Source organism: Syzygium oleosum, unplaced genomic scaffold (assembly GCF_021117445.2).
Source record: "Syzygium oleosum isolate NSW1041296 unplaced genomic scaffold, Sole_v2.1 Sole_v2.02, whole genome shotgun sequence".
Taxonomy (NCBI): Eukaryota; Viridiplantae; Streptophyta; class Magnoliopsida; order Myrtales; family Myrtaceae; genus Syzygium; species Syzygium oleosum.
Window position 1 is genome coordinate 4,006,950 of NW_026607486.1, and position 19,820 is coordinate 4,026,769.

General features: G+C 41.8%; 3 protein-coding genes across 3 annotated transcripts; 2 read left to right on the forward strand and 1 right to left on the reverse strand.

The window, feature by feature from the left end:
- The first annotated feature begins 149 nt into the window (after nt 1-149).
- Nucleotides 150-2,644, forward strand: LOC115666079 (caffeic acid 3-O-methyltransferase-like). The gene is made up of 4 exons (XM_030587888.2): nt 150-730; nt 1,283-1,593; nt 1,715-1,779; nt 2,184-2,644. The coding sequence occupies exons 1-4, from the start codon at nt 315-317 to the stop codon at nt 2,490-2,492; spliced, it is 1,101 nt and encodes a 366-aa protein (XP_030443748.1). The 5' UTR covers nt 150-314; the 3' UTR covers nt 2,493-2,644.
- Nucleotides 2,645-2,909: 265 nt separating this feature from the next.
- Nucleotides 2,910-4,038, reverse strand: LOC115666102 (acetyltransferase At1g77540). The gene is made up of 2 exons (XM_030587897.2): nt 3,671-4,038; nt 2,910-3,212 (listed from the first exon to the last, which is right to left on the reverse strand). Exons 1-2 carry the CDS (start codon nt 3,944-3,946, stop codon nt 3,141-3,143), a joined length of 348 nt encoding a protein of 115 aa, XP_030443757.1. The 5' UTR covers nt 3,947-4,038; the 3' UTR covers nt 2,910-3,140.
- A 6,618-nt stretch (nt 4,039-10,656) lies between these two features.
- LOC130134358 (inositol 4-methyltransferase-like) lies at nt 10,657-12,794 on the forward strand. The gene is made up of 4 exons (XM_030587872.2): nt 10,657-11,078; nt 11,382-11,692; nt 11,843-11,907; nt 12,307-12,794. Exons 1-4 carry the CDS (start codon nt 10,657-10,659, stop codon nt 12,622-12,624), a joined length of 1,116 nt encoding a protein of 371 aa, XP_030443732.1. The 3' UTR covers nt 12,625-12,794.
- The last annotated feature ends 7,026 nt before the right edge of the window (nt 12,795-19,820 follow it).

Consider the following 19,820-nt stretch of genomic DNA (forward strand, 5'->3'; position numbering starts at 1 on the left):
AGAAGTCCACTAAAGCTTCTTTGTCGACCTTTTTTTTCTTCCTTTGACCTATTGACTTGATAATCCATATTTTACAATTAATATGATGTCATTTAATTCGATTAGACATCAGCCAAAAAGTCTACACCTGCCAAAGTTTTCCAATCTACCCGTCAATCACCTTCGTCCCGTCCATCGCCACTTCCCAAAACGAAGCTCCGATTCATGTTCCTGTCGTCCCGAGCGTGACTTACCAACACACTTTGATCGCCTGCGACCCCCGAAAGACTGCCTACTCTCTTTCTTCTCTCGTCACTGCCCATAGAAACCCCGCAATGGCCAACATCCAGGGACGCGGAGGACGCGATGGAGAAGAGGAAGTCGGGAAGCTGGCGGTCCGGCTGGCCAACGCGGTGGTGCTCCCGATGGTCCTCAAGTCGGCCCTCGAGCTCAACGTCATCGACGCCCTCGTCTCCGCCGGCGGGTTCCTCTCCCCCGCCGAGATAGCGAGCCGGGTGGGCTCCAAGAACCCGGGGGCTCCGGTGATGCTGGACCGGATGATGCGCCTCTTGGCGAGCCACGGCGTGATCGAGTGGCGTGCGAGGAGGGGCGACGGCGACGGAGGCGGAGATGGAGGGGAGATAGAGTACGGCGCGGGACCCATGTGCAGGTTCTTGGCGAAGGACGAAGAAGGGGCCGCTGTCGGTCCTCTGTTTCTGCTGCATCATGACAAGGTCTTCATGGAGAGTTGGTATGCAGTTTTTGTTTAGGTCTATCAGCTTAGATTATTAAAACGACTTTAGGCTAAAAAGTGGTTTCTGTGAACAATGGCCTCTGTGATTGTTGACTGGCGCGATTCCAATGGTGAATATTAGGTTACTCGTTGAAATGCTGAAACCAAAATTTAATTGCGTCACTTGACGGTGACAGTTCACGCTGTGTCGTCGACTGTGAATCTTGAAAAAACGCTTGATGCAAGGAAAGATTACTATATTTCTGAAGAACCAATTGAAATGTGTCTTGCCCTCTCGGAGACGATTGTGTTCATGTTCGATTTGCCGTGGATCGTATTATGAGGCCGTGTCCAAAATTGTTCCATTGAAACAGCACCAGTTGAAGGGACGGCTATATTTAACCAAACAAAAGAAAAAGGGGGGGACTGCTATTTTAATTTCAAAGATTACAGATGTCTATACAGATTTCTGCACTTGTGGGCCTCATCCAAGTTTGGTTAATCCCAAAAACTACGCATTTCTACCTGTACAGATCTATGGCTGCTTCAATTTTCATGGACTAATCTCAGGTACCATTTGAACGATGTCATCATGGACGGAGGGGTTCCGTTCGAGAGGGCATATGGGATGACGGCGTTCGAGTATCCTGCCATTGACGATAGGTTCAACCGAGTTTTCAACCGAGCCATGTCGAGTCATACAACCTTGATAATGAAGAAGATACTTGACGTCTACGGAGGGTTCCAAGGCGTCAAAGTGTTGGTCGATGTGGGAGGCGGCGTCGGGGTCACTCTCAAGATGATCACCTCCAAGCATCCCCACATCAAGGGCATCAATTTCGACCTGCCTCACGTCTTGGCGGATGCTCCTTCTTATCCAGGTAAACCAAATCCAGGACCTTAGTATTCCGCAAGAACACTGAACTCGTTGCTTCTAGTTACATCATTCGACAATCTCTTGGTCCTGTTTTTGCGATAATGTGTTGATGTCTTGTGTTTTAGGTGTGGAGCATGTTGGCGGAGATATGTTTGAGAGTGTTCCTAGAGGAGATGCCATTTTCATGAAGGTAAAGACATCAACTTATCTAATGGTCATTTAACTTGTGAAGTGTGAGGCCTTAAACGTGTTTTCTTCATAGCTCTGAGAAATTCCTCTTTCACTTTCCCTTTCCTCAAACCATTCAAAGAAAAATAATCTGATTTTTCCTAAGTAATCTCCACAACCGACGCTAGGAGGGTTTTCAGGAATCGATGAGAACAGCCACATATATCAGGATAATTACTATGAGAGAAACCTTAAGTTGAAGAAACTATAGTAAAACTCCCATTATTTAAATAAGTTGCACCATATTCCTTGGGATTAATTCGTTCTCTTATTTCATGATTTTGTTAACATCAAAGTTGTCCTTCACAATTACATTACTTCTTTATAGTTTTCTAATCAGATTAATCTATGAACATTTACATGCAGTGGATACTCCATGATTGGAGTGATGAGCATTGCTCGAAATTTCTAAAGAACTGTTATGAGGCTCTGCCCGCCAATGGGAAGGTGATCATCATCGAGTCAATTCTTCCTGTGGTTCCAGATAGAAATGTCTCTTCAAACATTGTATTCGAGCAAGACCTGTTCATGTTTGCTCAAAATCCCGGCGGGAAAGAAAGGACGCAAAAGGAGTTTGAGGCCTTGGCGGTGCAAGCGGGATTCGCTGGCTGCGAAGTCAAATGCTGCGCGTACAACAGTTGGGTGATGGAGTTCCCCAAAACAGTGGGTCATTAAGTCTGTTGAGGTCTATTCCTGATTGCACTTCGAGCTCAGATAATTGCGGAACAAGTGTTGGATTCTCTTTTTTATTATCCCCTTGATGGTGTGAATCAGATGATTACCTTCTCTAGGAGTAAAAGAAATAAAAGGAGGCGCTTTTCCTATAATATTTAAAGCATTTAGAAGAAAATTACTTCACACCTTAATCCTCTTAGCATGACTGCACACCTTAATCCTCTTAGCATTGTCTCACACAATTCCATCCCATACAGACAGGTGATGTGGTAGCATCTAATATAAGCAGCCATCAGGGCCATGAGAAATTCCCAATGTTCTGTTGCAAAAGGGTAAATGGAATTCTTCTAATCAAGCTTAAATAGCAGAGACGCATCAAAGAGGAGAAAAAAGTAGAAAGCTACTTATGAAACAGAATTAGAATAAGTTATTATATATCTCTTGAAGATGTGTGAAAGCATACAGACCCAAGAAGAGCATGTAAATGCAATACTGAAACAAGCATCTTTGTGCGGGGGAACCACGCCCTGCTACAAGTTCTGAGACAGATACCGAGAAAGAAGTAGAATAGAGCAGTTCAAGCTAGCAGTTACATCCACTTGACACTCACAGACTTGCCTTTATTTCGCCGAACATTTAGAAGAAAATTTACATATGAGACTTGAGATCTTCAGAGTACAAAAGAGAGTTCCAAGTTGGGTTCCTCGGAAGAAAAGTGTCCTGCCCAAGCAAACATTTGATTAGTAGCATTTCCAAACTACTCTATATATGGTGATTGAAGAACTGAGTGCGGTAAGAGTAACCAATACAAGAAGACATGGATCCGCGTTCACCGATTGTAAGTGCAGAAAGGGAACGAGGGAAAGAAACGGCACAGGCACAGGCACAAGCAATTCTGTGGGTCCCGGGAAGAAAGGGAACTGGGGAAAGAAACGGCACAGGCACAAGCAATTCTGTGGGTCCCGGGAAGAATGAGTGATAATAGACAACAAAAACAGGAATTGAAATACAAAGTCGGGTTGCTTCATTTCTTCAAATCACTTAGCAACGCCAGAGAAATGACAAAAACCCAGCTCCATCATCAGATAAATTTCATCAAACACTTCGTGGGCATGGGTTCCATGACAAGGAGACACATCCAAAACAGAGGAAGAGGACGAAGGGTTTCGAGAACGGACCGAGACGTAAGAGCATGTGGGGACGACGGACATGGAGTTGGTCTTGGCATGCTGGAATGCGGAGACGCAGAGGTGGGAGGCCAAGCCCAGGCCTCGCTTCGAGGGAGGGACGAAGGTGTGGACGATGTCCATCACCCCGCCGCCGCCTCGGAGCGCGTACTGGAGGTAGGCCTTCTTGTCCTCCGTCTCGAACCTCTGCTGGGGCTGGTTCCACACTATCTTCGGGCCCTCGCCGGAGGTTCCGCCGCCGGCGGTGGTGGTGGTAGCCGCCGCCATCTCTCTCTCTCTCTCTCTCTCCGGCTTCCGCTTCCTGGGTCCCGTGAGCGCGGAACTGGGAGTATGCGGTTTCCCGGTAGTTAGGAGAATGAATCAACGAAGGTGACTCGGTCAAAGTCTTTAGGAACGATGACGTTGACCATAACGTCTAACATGCATCCACCACATGAGCATACGTGGGCGCTGTAAATTGCAATATAAATTCTTTTTCCTTTTTCACATTATATTCTAGATTTTTGTTTTTTTTTTGTTTTTGAATTTCTTGGCTGAGAAATTGAAAAAAATAACATTATACATACATATATTTGCTCGAACGCAAGATTATGGTAACAAAAGAACAAGTAAAACTAACGAATGAAATAAATTAATCGATTCATTTCGTACATCAAAACATTTGGCATTGAATAATTTCTTCTCTTATTTTTCATCATGTACTCATAGATGGGAATCATATATATCGTTTCCTATAACTTTCCTCTCCTTTCTTTTGTTAATCAACCTTTCTTTCTTTCTATTTTTTTCAAAGATAAGTGCATTAGAAAATTTAAAACTTATCAGTAAAGTACAATTGAACTCTAAAACTTTTTAAAAAGGTAATCGAATCCTATAACTATTGAATTGGTGCAATCAAATTATGTTAGCTCTGTCTAATTTGAATTACAAAAAATGGTCACGGTGGTTTCTTTTATTACATTTTTCTTTTAACGTGACCTCTATGTCAATAAAGAGCTCAAAATGACCAAAACGATGCCGTATAAGTGCTCCCGTTTGCAGCTAGGCTTTTGGGGCCAAATACGGGACATGGGCGATGAGATACTGATGCTGATATCCGTATCGTGGGCGGATAATGCGCACCATACGGCCAAAGAAGGATCAGATTTTAGGACTTTAACTTTTGATTGGACAAACTGGCATATCATGCAAAGTGGAACTTTGTGTTACAGGGAAGAGAGACCGAATGCCAAATGCCTAGCAACTCAGCAGCAAATCTTGAACACTTCTGTAGAAATTAGGAGGACTAATGAAGAAATTCCGGTTTAGTCCCAGAACTCGACAGAACCGATTCTGGGGATAACCGATTCCGTGAATCTACAACCGGTTCGATTCCTTGTACCAAGGCCAAAATCGCCGGAGCTACCCACGATTCTATTCAAACTAGTTTGATTGGTTTTTTGAATTGAACTAGTTCTAATCCCATTTTCAAGTCTCTTTGAGGAAGAAGAAGAAGAAGAAGATACTTTTGCACCCATCAAGAATCAAATTATGGTTTTAAATGTAAAGAAATAACAACTTAACCACTTGATCAATAAATATTTTTGTAGAGAATTAATGTAATTTTTATATAAACTTGATTTATTGCACAACCAACGGTTCTAGAACAAGCCGATCATAAATCTCGGTTGCAATGTTTTAGAACCGGTAATCTCGAGATCACTTTTCGATCCTAAATTGAGAATCGACCTATTAAAAAATCGATCACCCCAAAATAAACTCACATTAAATTGAAATCGAGGTACTGATATAAATAAATGAGAATCCTTATGTTGGGTCACGAGCATCATGGACAGAAAATTCATTCTTATTTTTCACGTCATCTCATTTCAACTTTTTGTTTCTCTTTTTTGTTTTTCTTTTTCTAAATCTGTAGGAGATTTACAACATGCATGGGGAAGAAAATATTGGGTAGTCACGCCCCACCATGTCAACATGGTCTCGAGTGTTTAACACGTGTCCTCGGTGGATGTCGCTTTTGTATTTTTCATCTCCTTCGTTTACAACCCCCACCAAACCCCTGCTTCTGCTTTCTTACTTCTTTGCAATGCCTATTTCCCGTGAAGTTAGACTTTGAGACGTAAATACATTATCTTTAAGAAATTATTTACCCCACAACGATATTAATGATCGCTTGGAAAAGTCCTTTTGGGTACAACATAATCTCAAATGAGAATACCATATATTAATTTGATATTTCTCCAATAACTCTAAAAAGGAAAATAATTAAAAACAATAGCTATATTTTTTTGAGAAAAAAAAATCGAGAAGTTAAAAAGTATTGAGACAGAAACAACAAATTCATAACAATATTTTTTAATAGGTACATCCTTTCCTTTGAAATGTTGCATTAACGGATATTGTTTCAAAAGACAAACTGGAAATTCGGATTATAAGAATTAGTTGTTTTTTTCGAATTTTTTTTAATAACCAATTTTTTTTAAATATCCACTAAAAAAATATTCATTTCAACGGATACACACTCATATATTTTCGTCAATTAAACAGATTAAAAATAACCATCGCACGCTCATATCTTCTTTACGAGACAAGACATCTCTTGATCTATTTCACAAACAGACTATCAAGAGCACCACCAACCATACCATCCTCGTTTAGCAGTCATAACTACGAAGATGCTCTCATCTCTTCTTTGTTTGCTGACAAATATGGAGCTCGACGTTCCATCGAGCTTTGCCGTTGGCAACAAGCTCCACAGCGGCGTCGGTACATGGAGGTGAGGCAACGAAGGCAGAGGGAAGGTAGTCGCAGGTGGGCACGGTGGCCATGGCGGGGTGATCGGCTCAAGAATGAGGTTACGGTGGGCTAGAACCTGTTCCTTTGTTTTTCTATTCGATTTTTGAGCTAGTAGTAATTGCCGTCCTGACGTCTCGTGTATGGCCGTCAGGATCTCAACCTCGCCGGTCGGGGCAATGGACGGGCCGGTTGTGGCTACATATGTAGCGGCTTAGGATTTGGAATTGAATTCTATGCCAGATTTTTTTTTTGGTTAGAATTCTGCGTCAAAGTTGGATAGCTCCGTTCATGAAGAAGAAAAGTGTAGCGAAAGAGAGAGGGGGTTAACGGATATGAGGAAGAACCTGAAAAGTGGGGCCATCCGAGACACGTGTACCACACCGACGTCGCGGAGCGGGTTTACTTCATTTTTTTTTTTTGAAAAGTGTGTCCATTTAGGACAGGATTAATTCAAAAAATAAAAAACACACAAATTTTAGGTCGAGTGATAATTCTGGTCCGAACTTTTTTTTATCTCATAAAAAAATATCAACTTTAGGTCGAGTGACAATTCTGTCTCGAACTTTTTTTTTTGTCTCATAAAAAATTTACCAACTTTTACCCTTGTTCCAAATCTGATCTCCCGTTGACTCTCTATCAAAAAAAGGTTATGGCGGTGAGCTTGGCGGATCTTATCTATGGCGTTTGTTGACGGGCGGTGGTCTACAGCTTCAGATTACAATGAAGTCTGGCAAGAGAGATTCAATCTTGAGATATTTTTTACTTGCTGGTGAAGTGAAGGAGACGAATAGTTTCACCATTATTCTTTAAGCTGTGACTTAGAAAATAATACAATAAATAATGTTTTAAATCCAGTTAGTAAGTCATGTGGATTTATTGTTGAGGTGGAATAGTTAAATTGGATAATCAATGGTTCTAAATTAATGGGGTCAGATTTGGGATTTAAGTAGAAGTTGGTATTTTTTTACGAGACAAAAAAAAGTTTGGGCCATAATTGTCACTCAATCTAAAGTTGGTATTTTTTTACCAGCCAAAAAAAGTTTGGGTCGGAATTGTCACTCGACCTAAAGTTGAATTTTTTTTTTTTGCATTAGGCCATTTAGGACACGTGTTAAACACTCGGGATCACGCTGACACGGTAGGGAGGGTCTACCCAATATTTTATTCCCCATGAATCTTGAGAAAGCATGAGGAGTCCTTCGTGCACATTAATGGAGATGGGTGGTTTTTTGTTCGGCCAATCTTGAAATACATGGTTGGTCTTGCAGCCATGAAATTAGGTGACACGATATCCTTCAAACTAACTATGTATAGCAGTTCAATAGAAAATCCTAATTAAAATTAGAAGAGGGGACCGTTTTTTCTATTGATATGCACATAGGACAAAAGAATAGAAAAGTCTTTTATGAATGACCTAACTTTGATCAATCGGAAACTCCATCACGGTTTGGCCTACAAATATCGGCCGTGCATATCATATGATCAGACAATAAAAGCTTACAAAAATATACCGGATAAATGTATCAAAGATAAGAACTTGCCTAGACAAAATAGCCATTGCGATAAGAAAATTTTATAGAGCCCGGTCTTATGTAATGGTGTTTGAACTAGCGACTTATAAAATGTTATAAATTTACGTGGAAATACACAAGACTAGTTCATTATAATGAATAAACATCAACTGACTTCAATGTTGCAGCTCAAGAGCATCTAGAAATTTCTTGATGATCGCACATTCTTAAGAGTTGTAGTCATGATACGATGTTTCGATGGGGAGAGAGAAAGGGAAAGGGAAAAAGAAAGTGTCATTTCTATTACTTTCTTTCCTTTGGCATGATATAGAATGTGGTGTCATTTAATTTGATTAGGCATAGTCAAGAGCAAAATAGTCTACACTTGCCAAAATTAGGTGACACATTATCCTTCGAACTAATTATGTATAGCAATTCAATTGAAAATCATAAATAAAATTATATGAGAAGACCGTTTTTTCTATTGATAGGCACATAACAAAAAAGTAAAGAAAAGTCTTTTATGAATGACCTAACTCTGATCAATCGAAAACTCAATTACAATTTGGCCTACAAAAATCGGCCACGCATATGACACGGTCGAACAATAAAAGCTTACAAAAATGTACTGGATAAATGTATGAAAGATAAGAAAATTTCCGGACAAAATAGCCATTGCAATAGGAAAAGTTTATAGAGCCCGGTCACATGCAATGGCATATGAATTAGTAACTTATAAAATGTTATAAATTTATGTGGAAATACACAGGACTAGTTCATTGTAATGAATAAACATCGACTGACCTTCATGTTGCAGTTCAAGAGCGTCTAGAAATTTCTTGACGATTGTACATTCTCAAGAGTCATAGTCATGATGCAATGTTTCGATGGGGAGAGAGAAAGGGAATGGGAAAAAGAAAGTGTCATTTCTACTAGTTTCTTTCCTTTGGCGTGATATAGAATGTGCTGTCATTTAATTCGATTAGGCATCGTCAAGAGCAAAATAGTCTACACTTGCCAAAATTAGGTGACACATTATCCTTCGAACTAATTATGTATAGCAATTCAGAGTCACAGTCATGATGCAATGTTTCGATGGGGAGAGAGAAAGGGAATGGGAAAAAGAAAGTGTCATTTCTACTAGTTTCTTTCCTTTGGCGTGATATAGAATGTGCTGTCATTTAATTCGATTAGGCATCGTCAAGAGCAAAATAGTCTACACTTGCCAAAATTAGGTGACACATTATCCTTCGAACTAATTATGTATAGCAATTCAATTGAAAATCATAAATAAATTAGATGAGGGAACCGTTTTTTCTATTGACGGGAACATAGGAAAAAAGTAGAGAAAAGTCTTCTATGAATGACCTAACTTTCATCAATCGAAAACTCAATTACAGTTTGGCCTACAATAATTGGCCACGCATATCACATGGTTGGATGATAAAAGCTTACAAAAATATACTGGATAACTGTATCAAAGATAAGAAATTACCCGGTCAAAATAGCCATTGCGATAGGAAAAGTTGATAGAGCCCAATCATGTGCAATGGCATATGAGCTAGTAACTTGTAAAATGTTATAAATTTATGTGGAAATACGCAAGACTAATTCATTATAATGAATAAACATCGACAAACTTCAATGTTGTAGTTCAAGAGTGTCTAGAAATTTCTTGATGATCGTGCATTCTCAAGAGTCATAGTCATGATACGATGTTTCGAGGGGCAGAGAGAAAGGCAAAGGGAAAAATAAAGTGTCATTTCTACTACTTTCTTTCCTTTGGCATGACATAGAACATGGTGTCATTTAATTCGATTAGACATCGTCAAGAGCAAAATAGTCTACACATGCCAAAATAGGTGACATGATATCATTCAAACTGATTATGTATAGCAATTCAATTGAAAATCCTAAATAAAATTAGATCAGGAGACCGTTTTTTCTATTGACATGCACATAGGACAAAAGTAAAGAAAAGCCTTCTATGAATGTCCTAACTTTGATCAATCGGAAACTCAATCACAATTTGAACTACAAAAATCGGTTACACATATCACATGGTCGGACGATAAAGGCTTGTAAAAAGATACTGGATAAATGTATCGAAAATAAAAAAATCACCCTGACAAAAAAGCCATTGCGATGAGAAAAGTTTATAGAACTCAGTCATATATAATGATGCCTGAACTACCAACTTATAAAAGATAAATTTATTTCATTATAACGAATAAATATCGACTGACTTCAATGTTGCAGTTCAAGAGCGTTTAGAAATTTCTTGATAATCGTACATTCTCAATATTCGTAATCATGATACGATGTTTCAATAGGGGGAGAGAAAGGGAAAGGAAAAAAGAAAGTGTCGTGTCTACTACTTTCTTTCCTTTGGAGATGATACAGATTGTGGTGTCATTTAATTCGATTAGACATCCTCAGTCAAGAGCAAAATGGTCAGTGCTTTCCAAAATTTTATACTCTAGCTGTTGTTGATCACCTCCGTTCATCGCCATTTCCCAAATAAAGCAAGTCAGCGGAAGCGAGAGCCTCCTTTTCATTCATTTTCTCGTCTCCCGAGCGAGACCCATCAACACACTTTTTGATCACTTACAACCCTGACAGACTACTTCCTCTCTTTCTTCTCTCGTCACTGCTCACAGAACCCCTACAATGGCCAACATCCAAGGACGCGAGGGACGTGATCAAGAAGAGGAAGTCGGGAAGCTGGCGTTCCAGCTGGCCGGCGCGATGGTGTTCCCGATGGTCCTCAAGTCGGCCCTTGAGCTCAACATCATCGACTCCCTCGTCTCTGCCGGCGGGTTCCTCTCGCCCGCTGAGATAGCGAGCCGGGTCGGCGCCAAGAACCCGGAGGCTCCGGTCATGGTGGACCGGATGATGCGCTACTTGGTGAGCCACAGCGTGATCAAGTGGCGTGCGAGGAGGAGCGACGGCGAGGGAGATGAAGATGGAGATGGAGGGGAGAGAGAGTACGGCGCGGGACCCATGTGCAGGTTCTTGGCTAAGGACGAAGAAGGGGGCGCTGTTGGTCCTATGTTTCTGCTGCTGCATGACAGGGTCTTCATGGAGAGTTGGTATGTAATTTTTGTTTTCGACTATCATCTTAGATATTTTTTTTTTTTTTTGGTCGAAGACTATCATCTTAGATTATTAAAACGATATTAGGCTAAAAAGTAGTTTCTGTGCACAATGGTCTTCATGGTTACTTGTTGAAATGCTGAAACTAAACTTTGTTTGCGTCACTTGACGGTGACAGTTGACGCTGTGTCGTCGGCTGTGAATCTTGAAAAAAGGCTGGCCCCATCGCAAGTTTGGCTCATCCCAAAACTTATGTATTTCTACTTGTACAGATGTAAATATTCATGGACTTTTCTCAGGTACCACTTGAATGATGTCATCATGGACGGAGGGGTTCCGTTTGAGAGGGCACACGGGATGACAGCGTTCGAGTATACCGCCATTGACGATAGGTTCAATCGAGTTTTCAACCGAGCCATGTCAAGTCAAACAACCATGATAATGAAGAAGATACTCGACGTCTACGGAGGGTTCGAAGGTGTCAAAGTGTTGGTCGATGTGGGAGGCGGCGTCGGGGTCACTCTCAAGATGATCACCTCCAAGCATCCCCACATCAAGGGCATCAATTTCGACCTGCCTCACGTCTTGGCGGATGCTCCTTCTTATCCAGGTAAACCAAATCTAGGACCCCAGCACTCCGCAAGACGGTGCATGGTATTGATAATGGTGACAGAACACAGAATTCGTTGCTTCTAGTTACATCATTCGACAGTATCTTGGTCCTCTTTTTGCGATTATGTGTTGATATTTCATGTTTTAGGTGTCGAGCATGTTGGCGGAGATATGTTCGAGAGTGTTCCTAGAGGAGATGCCATTTTCATGAAGGTAAAGACGTCAAATTATCAAATGATCATCAACTTGTGAAGTGTGAGGCCTTAAATGTGTTTTCATCCCCCTGAGAAATTCCTCTTACACTTTTCCTTCCCTCAAACCGTTCAAAGAAAACTATTCTGATTTTTCCCAAGTAATCTCCACAACTGTCGCTAGGAGGGTTTTCAGGAATCGATGAGAACAGCCATATATATCAGGAGAATTACTATGAGAGAAACCTTAAGTTGAGGGAATTATAGTAAAACTCCCATTATTTAAAAAGTTGCACCATATTCCTTGGGATTAATTCGTACTCTTATTTCATGATTTTTGTAACATCAAAGCTGTCCTTCACAATCACATTACTTCTTTATAGTTTTCTAATCAGACTAATCTATTAACATTTACATGCAGTGGATACTCCATGATTGGAGTGATGAGCATTGCTCGAAACTTCTAAAGAACTGTTATGAGGCTCTGCCCACAGATGGGAAGGTGATCATCGTCGAGTCGATTCTTCCCGTGGTTCCAGAGGGAAATGTCTCTGCAAACATTGTATTCGAGAAAGACCTGTTCTTGTTGGCTCAAACTCCCGGTGGGAAAGAGAGGACGCAAAACGAGTTTGAGGCCTTGGCGGTGCAAGCGGGATTCACTGGCTGTGAAGTTAAATTCTGCGCGTACAACAGTTGGGTGATGGAGTTCCCCAAAACAGCGGGTCATCAAGTCTTTTGAGGTCTATGCCTGATTGCACTTCAAGCTCAGATAATTGTGGAACAAGTGTTGGATTCTCTTTTTTATTATACCCTTGCAGTGTGAATCAGATAATTGCCTTCTCTAGGAGTATAAGAAATAAAAGGAGGCACTTTTCCTATAATATTTGAAGCATGACACTTTTAATCCTCTTAGCATGGTCTCACACAATTCGATCCCATGCAGAGAGGTTATATGATAACATCTAATATGAGCAGCCATCAGGGCCATGAGAAATTCCCATTATTCTGTTGCAAAAGGTTAAATGGAATTCTTCTAATCAAGCTTAAATATCAGAGACGCATAGAAGAGGAGAAAAAAATAGAAAGCTACTTATAAAGCAGAATCAGAATAAGTTATTATATCTCGAAGATGTGTAAACGCATACAGAAGAACCTGTAAATGCAAGATTGAAACAAGCATCTTTATGCGAGGGACCCTACTACAAGTTCTGAGACAGATACCGAGAAAGAAGTAGAATAGAGCAGTTCAAGCTGGCAGTTGCATCCACTTGACACTCACAGACTTGCCTTTATTTCACTGAACATTTAGAAGAAAATTTACATATGAGATTTTTTTTTTGTTGTCATTTACATATGAATCTTGACATTATCAGACGATGTCCATCACTCTACCAAAGTCTCGGAGTGCGTACTGGAGGTAGATCTTCTTGTCCTCCGTCTCGAACCTCTCTTGGGGCTTATTGGAAATACCGTTGTCCGTAATTTGATATGATTAGTAGGCGCTGATTGATATTGTATATTTGATACAATTCCCTTTGATTGATAGTGTATATTAGGAATCATTTATTCTCTTTTTTGTACATTTGTTGCCTGGATTAATTAGACTAGATGTATTATAAATAGGCTTGTACACATATGTCTTCGATATGAGAAAGCAAATGTATTCTTCTTTTCCGTTCTTCTCTACTTAGCATTCCATCAGCTTATATTTTGTCATGGTATCAGAGTTTGGTTATCTAAAATAGCTTCCGCATATCATCCTTCAACGTGCAAAAAAAAAAAATGCCTAGGAATCAAAATTCAAAGTATGGCATGTCGCATAACCCCGAAAATCCTTCCAATGACCCACCTTCGGATCCACGCATAGATGCATCAGGCATGACCGAAGAACATCAAATAGAGGGAGTTCAATCCACACAGCCAGATCAAGTTCAATCTCGACCAAGCCAAATTTTTCTAGGATCGGATCCTACTCAAATGCATTCAGGGCAGTTCTATTCGGGCCTATATGTGCAATGGGTCCCTGTCCAGCCCAGTTCAAACAAGCTACATGGAGAATAGTGGGCTGGGAGGAGGCCCACGTATCGCTCCTAAGCCCAACCAAGTTCTTGGACCGGGTTGGCATTTATCGAACCAAACCAGTTTGAGCCCGCCGGGTTTTGGGGCAAACCCAGCCCCAATTTTTAGCCCCGGTTTTTTCCTTTTGCAAGCACCAATGGCGGCCGACTGAAACCAAGTGAGCTCTCTATACCTCCACCGCCGACAGCCCAAAATTCCACCTTATCACCCTACAACTCTTGGGACCGGAGAACCGTAACATCCACGATTCTAGCTATAAAAAATGACTATGGAACTGGTGTGCCAATAGTGGGAGAAATCAGCCATGTACCCATCCGAGGATCGGTCATGGACCGATCAACCCAATCGGAAGGGTAACCAAGGGATCAACCATGGCTTGATCGAAGGATCGACCTTGGAATGATCGAGGGATCGGCAGTGAATCAATCCAATGACCACACAAGTGACCCAAGTTATTCGACCATGAATCGGCTTCTCGACCATAAGAGTTAGTCGTGGGATGGTCACGTATCACCACAGATCGATGGACGATCATGGATCAATCCCGCGTGTTCGTATTTCGATCGCGGGTGATTCCGCATGGTCATGTACCGACCGCGGACGACCATGAATTGATCCGTACGATCGTGTGTTGGTCACGGAACGATCTTTCCCACGCGACTACATGACAATTGAGAGTCGGCCACGAACCAAGTATGCTTGGCCATGGACCGGTCATGAACTGGCCATGGGCCACTTGGACGGGTCACGGATTGGTCGTGGATCGGTCGCGGATTAGTTCGATGACCTTGCCTAATAGACCATGTGCCAAGCCGTGAGCCAGGCCTAGTGCCAAACCACGAGCCGACCATGTGCCTGGACTTGGACCCTGCTGTAAAGCCAAAAACCAGCACAGGCACCAGCCATGTGCCCGGCTAGCCCGTGGACCATGCTACAAGGCCATGAGCTAGGACAAGCATGGGCCATGCGCCCGGTCAGCTGGGTCCTGTACCGGCCATATGCCCGGTCAAGCCGAGGACACTGCGGACAGGCCGCGAACTACGTCAGGCACGAGCCATGCGCCCGATCAGCCCGGCTGCGGCCAGCGCTAGCCACAGTGCCCATGCCATGGGGCACCGACTTAGCCAATCAAAACAAGTTTGGCCATGACCCGCCACATCTGATGGTGACTCGACTTCGAACTTTGGTTTGGTAGGCACAGTAGATCGTGGATAGACTTGAAAAACTCATACCCGATTAAGCTGGCGCTTCCATTGGCCTAATTCTCATGTTTGCCATATTCTTGAAAATATGGACAAAAGAGAAGGCTCTAGAGGATTGGCCATTAATGCAAGGGGGTGAATCATCATCTTATCTGGCCTAAGGCAGATTTGGTCATGATGGCTCAAGATTTGTCTTGGGGAAGAAGTTAGTGACTCATGACCAAGTGTGCCAATTAGAAATGCACACATTGGCTTCATGATTTCCCTAAGAGCTTAGGCATGCCACCTCTTCTTATTAGGCTTGCCATTTATCCAATAGGCTAGCCAACTCATTCTAGTAGGCTTGCCACTTCAAGAAAATCAATTGGACCACTTGGACAAGCAATGATGAAGTTGAGGCCTATAAATAGAAGAACCCCTCTTTCATTTCCACACTTTAGGCTCACATTCTCATCCTCCCTCCCCCCCCCCCCCCCCCCTCTCTCTCCTCTCTCTCTCTCTCTCTCTCTCTCTCTCTCTCTCTCTCTCTCTCTCTCTCTCTCTCTCTCTCTCTCTCTCTCTCTCTCTCTCTCTCTCTCTCTCGGCCAAGCTTTCTAGACCATCCTTAGGTAAATAGAATTCCTAACTCTTGGCTAGTGCGATAAGCTACATCGTCAACTTTAGTTGTGTGTCAACCCGTGAAAGCCATGAACATGATTGAAGGTCTATATTTTATGTTTCTCATACCTTACATGCTTGAGTGTGCTCACACCTCGAGACAAGGCCGAGGTTCGCTCGGCTTGGATGCAACGTTAAGGCGAGAAAACCAAGCCATAAGGCCTCGATTGGCATTGAGGCGTGCCGGTTCCAAGCCTTGCTTGGTGCGAGGATCGGCGCTAGACGTTTGGTTCAAGTCACGAATCAAGGATTGTTCCCAACATATTATATATATATGGAAGGTCATGATGCACACACATATTAGTTTGAGCACGCCCACAGGCTTGTATATGCATTAGCTAAAGAAAAAGATAAGCAACCGGCTTGCTTGAAGCATTATATGTGATCATTAAAGAGAAGATGCGCCCGTCATCATGTAGCGTTGGCGGCGATGCCTCGGTCATTGAACGAGATGCCTAGATTGAGCCCGAATGCCGGGATTGAGCCCGGAATGCCTCGGTAAACTAGCGTCGGGATGCCCTAGTTGAGCTAAGATGCCTTGGTTGAGCTTGGATGCCTCGGGTGAGCTACCCCCGAGATGCCTCAGTTAAGCCGAGATGCCCTGGTTGAGCCTGGATGCCTAACTTGAAGCTGGATGCCTCGGTTGAGCCTGGATGCCTAACTTGAAGCTGGATGCCTCGGTTGAGCCGGGATGCCCAGATTGAACAAGGATGACAGTAAACGAATCTTTCATGTGCTCCGGTATGTGCATAAGCATGTTTATGTGTTCATTGACAAGCCAAGGGTAAGTATGCACTAAGCATGATATTGCTATTGATCTGCTATCGATAATATATGTTACGAGTGTCATGCCGCTAGATTTGATGATGAGATGTTTTCCTAGTAGGGAATTAAGAGTTTTACTTACTGAGTTTCCCAACTCGCTCCTTTATTTTTCACACTTGTAGATATGGCTACTCTGCCCCCTAAACGTTTTGGTTTACCTGTAGATATGGAGATGTCTATCATAGATATTATCGATGTAGAAGAAGATGTTGCCTACCGTAGATACATCACCACGATTTGGGTCGAGGAAGGGCTGGACAACTTGGTTCCACACCGTCATCACCGTTTTCAACTGGCTATCGGCCCTTTGGAACGAGAAATAGTCGAAGAGAAACTCGAAGGTCCCAAAGCCACCCTAGCCCAATATCGGGCAATCAAAGAGTGAGAAAAGGTAGCAAAATTCCTACTTATTCTAAACGAGACATACCTACCTTTTCGAAGCCAAATTCTTGCCATGGTTCCGGCCCCCTCGCTCGGATGGATCTACCAACCCGCGGTGCAAGAAGTGTCCCAATGCCTTGCCTCCACAGAGCACCTGAAAGTCAGCGACCGCATCATCCTTGCGGCAAAGGCGACGCTGGAGCAACAACGAAGTGCAATAGAAAGACCCAACCATGGAGGTCTTTCTCGCTCGGGAATGGGGAGACGACTCCTCTTCATCCGGAATCGACAAGCACAATTTAATCGTGCCGTCTCGATCCGACAACCCAGGACGCGCTCGAGCTTCAGTCCAGATGAGTGGCCGAGATCTAATCACATGATCGGATGGCTCAGGACACGCGGCTCAATCTGGCAGTCCATCTTTCATCTTAGCCGCGCTTAGATCGGACAGTGCACATCATGCCACATCATTGCCTGCGTAGAAAGCTTCCAACGGCCGAGATTTTGCCACTCTATCCATATCAAATGGCCAAAATTCCAATTAAAGAAAAGGTAAATTTTACGATTATTGCAAACGTCCTTATCACTCTAAGGAAAATTATTGAAAATTGCATTGAAAACGGACAAACAAAGAAAAAAGGATATAGAATATTTCAGTTACAGCAAATGCCAAGGTCAATCAACCTATCAATCAAGATCAATTCTAGCAAATCATGAAGGCATTAAGCCAGCTGGGAACTCACGACAAGATGGCTAGCTATGCAGCTGTAATCTATTGGCTCATGAACTCTATTTCAACTAAGGCATGGATTATTAACCACATAGTTTGTGATGAACGTTTCCTTTCCCATATTTGTGAATCTCCTCATAGTACTTCAGTTCGGCTTCCCAATGGAAGTGGCAACTCTGTCACAAAAATTAGAAATGTCTGTTTGAGTCCATCCATTACATTAAAATATGTCCGTCTCATTCCCGATTTTCAATTCAATATCATTTCTATCTCCAAACTTTGTGAAAGACAATTCCTACCGAATCCTTATTTATTCTGATGTCTTGTTTCTTTCATGTCCTTTCAATTGTGAAACTGATGGACTTGGGTAAAAATCATGATGGACTTTATTTTTAGGCCATACTACTCAAAAATCTTGATTTTTCTTATGTTCCCTTGAATGAGGGCAACCTGTTTAATGTCAAAAGCAATAATAATATTATCTTATCTCATCAACGCTTAAGTTATAGTGCTTGCTTTCCTCATCCCAAATGCTCTTTTTGTCCATTGGCTAAACAATCATGACTTCCTTTCCCTTAAAGCACATCACCTGCTAATGATGTTTCTGTTATGTTACAATGGACATTTGGGGCCATATCACACTCCACATCGTGAAGGGTCTTGATTTTTCCACACAATTATGGATGATTATACATGCAACTTGGGCTAACTTGGGTTTTTCTCATGCAATCCAAAGCCCAAGTTCTTTCCAATCTTAAGAGCTTCGTTAGAATGATAAAAAAATCAGTTTCATAAATTTGTCCAACAAGTTCGTACGGATAATGCTCGTGAGTTTTTCAATCATGAATGTTCCTCATTCTTCACGTCCAATGGCATCCTTCATGAAAGTTCTTGTGTCTATACACCCCCAACAAAACGGAACTGTCGAAAGGAAACATCATCATCGTTTAGAAGTTGCTCGTGTCCTCATATACCAAGCTTCCATTCCAAAAATGTTTTGACGACGTCTGAATATGACAAGGGATTGTCGCCACTAAATGAGGATCTTTTACTCGATGATACTTTTACATATCAGCGACTTGTTGGAAAAATTATCTAACTCACCATGACTAGACCTGATATATTATACGCAATACAAATTCTCAATCAATTCATGCATAATCCAATACAGTCTCATATGAATGCTGCATTGAAAGTAGTGAAGTACTTGAAAGGATGTCCTGGATTAGGAATACTATTGTCTCGAGAGAACGATATGGAAATGATGACATATTGTGACATCAATTATGCCACTTGCTCTATGAGTAGAAAATCCATTATAGAAATTGTATGTCAAACTGGGAAACTCACTACTCTCATGAAAAACGAAGAAACAATCAACCACTTCATTATCATCCACTGAAGCAAAATATCGAGTAATGGCGAAGACCAACTGTGAAATTGTCAGAATAAGAGGATTGCTTCAAGATCTCGAAGTATGGGTAAAGGAACCGACGATCTTGTTTTGTGACCACGATACTGCCCTTAAACTCGCAATTAATCCAGTTTTTCATGAAAAGATGAAGCATATAAAGTTGATTGTCATTTAATCAGAGACAAGATATAAGATTGAGTGATCCGGACAAAAGGAATAAGGACAACGGAGCAACTTGCAGATATCTTCACCAAACCTTCACGTCAGAGGCAATATGCATATCTACTAAGCAAGTTAGGAATTCTTGATGTGTATAGACCAATAGCTTGAAGGGGAGTGTTGGAGATATTGTTGCCCATGATTTGATATGATTAGACACTGATTGATATCGTATATTTGATACGATTCCCTTTTATTGATATTGTATATTAGGGAATCATTTTTTCTCTTTTTCGTATATTTGTTGCCTAGATTAATTAGACTTTATGTATCATAAATAGGCTTCTCCACATATATGTCTTCGACGTGAGAAAGCAAATATATTCTTCATTACCATCCTTCTCTACTATCTCTCTCCGGCTTCTGCTTCCTGGGTCCGGCGAGCGCGGCACTGGAAGCATGCGGTTTCACGGTAGTTAGGAAGACTC

Excerpts from the sequence above, each read along its gene's own strand:
- LOC115666102 (XM_030587897.2), bottom strand. The coding sequence starts at position 3,946 with ATGGCGGCGGCTACCACCACCACCGCCGGCGGCGGAACCTCCGGCGAG. Across the intron at positions 3,213-3,670 it reads CCACATGCTCTTACGTCTCG|GACACTTTTCTTCCGAGGAA; the intron begins GTCCGTTCTCGA and ends TTGCTTGGGCAG.
- LOC130134358 (XM_030587872.2), top strand. The coding sequence starts at position 10,657 with ATGGCCAACATCCAAGGACGCGAGGGACGTGATCAAGAAGAGGAAGTC. Across the intron at positions 11,079-11,381 it reads AGGGTCTTCATGGAGAGTTG|GTACCACTTGAATGATGTCA; the intron begins GTATGTAATTTT and ends GACTTTTCTCAG. Across the intron at positions 11,693-11,842 it reads GGATGCTCCTTCTTATCCAG|GTGTCGAGCATGTTGGCGGA; the intron begins GTAAACCAAATC and ends TTCATGTTTTAG.
- LOC115666079 (XM_030587888.2), top strand. The coding sequence starts at position 315 with ATGGCCAACATCCAGGGACGCGGAGGACGCGATGGAGAAGAGGAAGTC. Across the intron at positions 1,594-1,714 it reads GGATGCTCCTTCTTATCCAG|GTGTGGAGCATGTTGGCGGA; the intron begins GTAAACCAAATC and ends CTTGTGTTTTAG. Across the intron at positions 1,780-2,183 it reads GAGATGCCATTTTCATGAAG|TGGATACTCCATGATTGGAG; the intron begins GTAAAGACATCA and ends ATTTACATGCAG.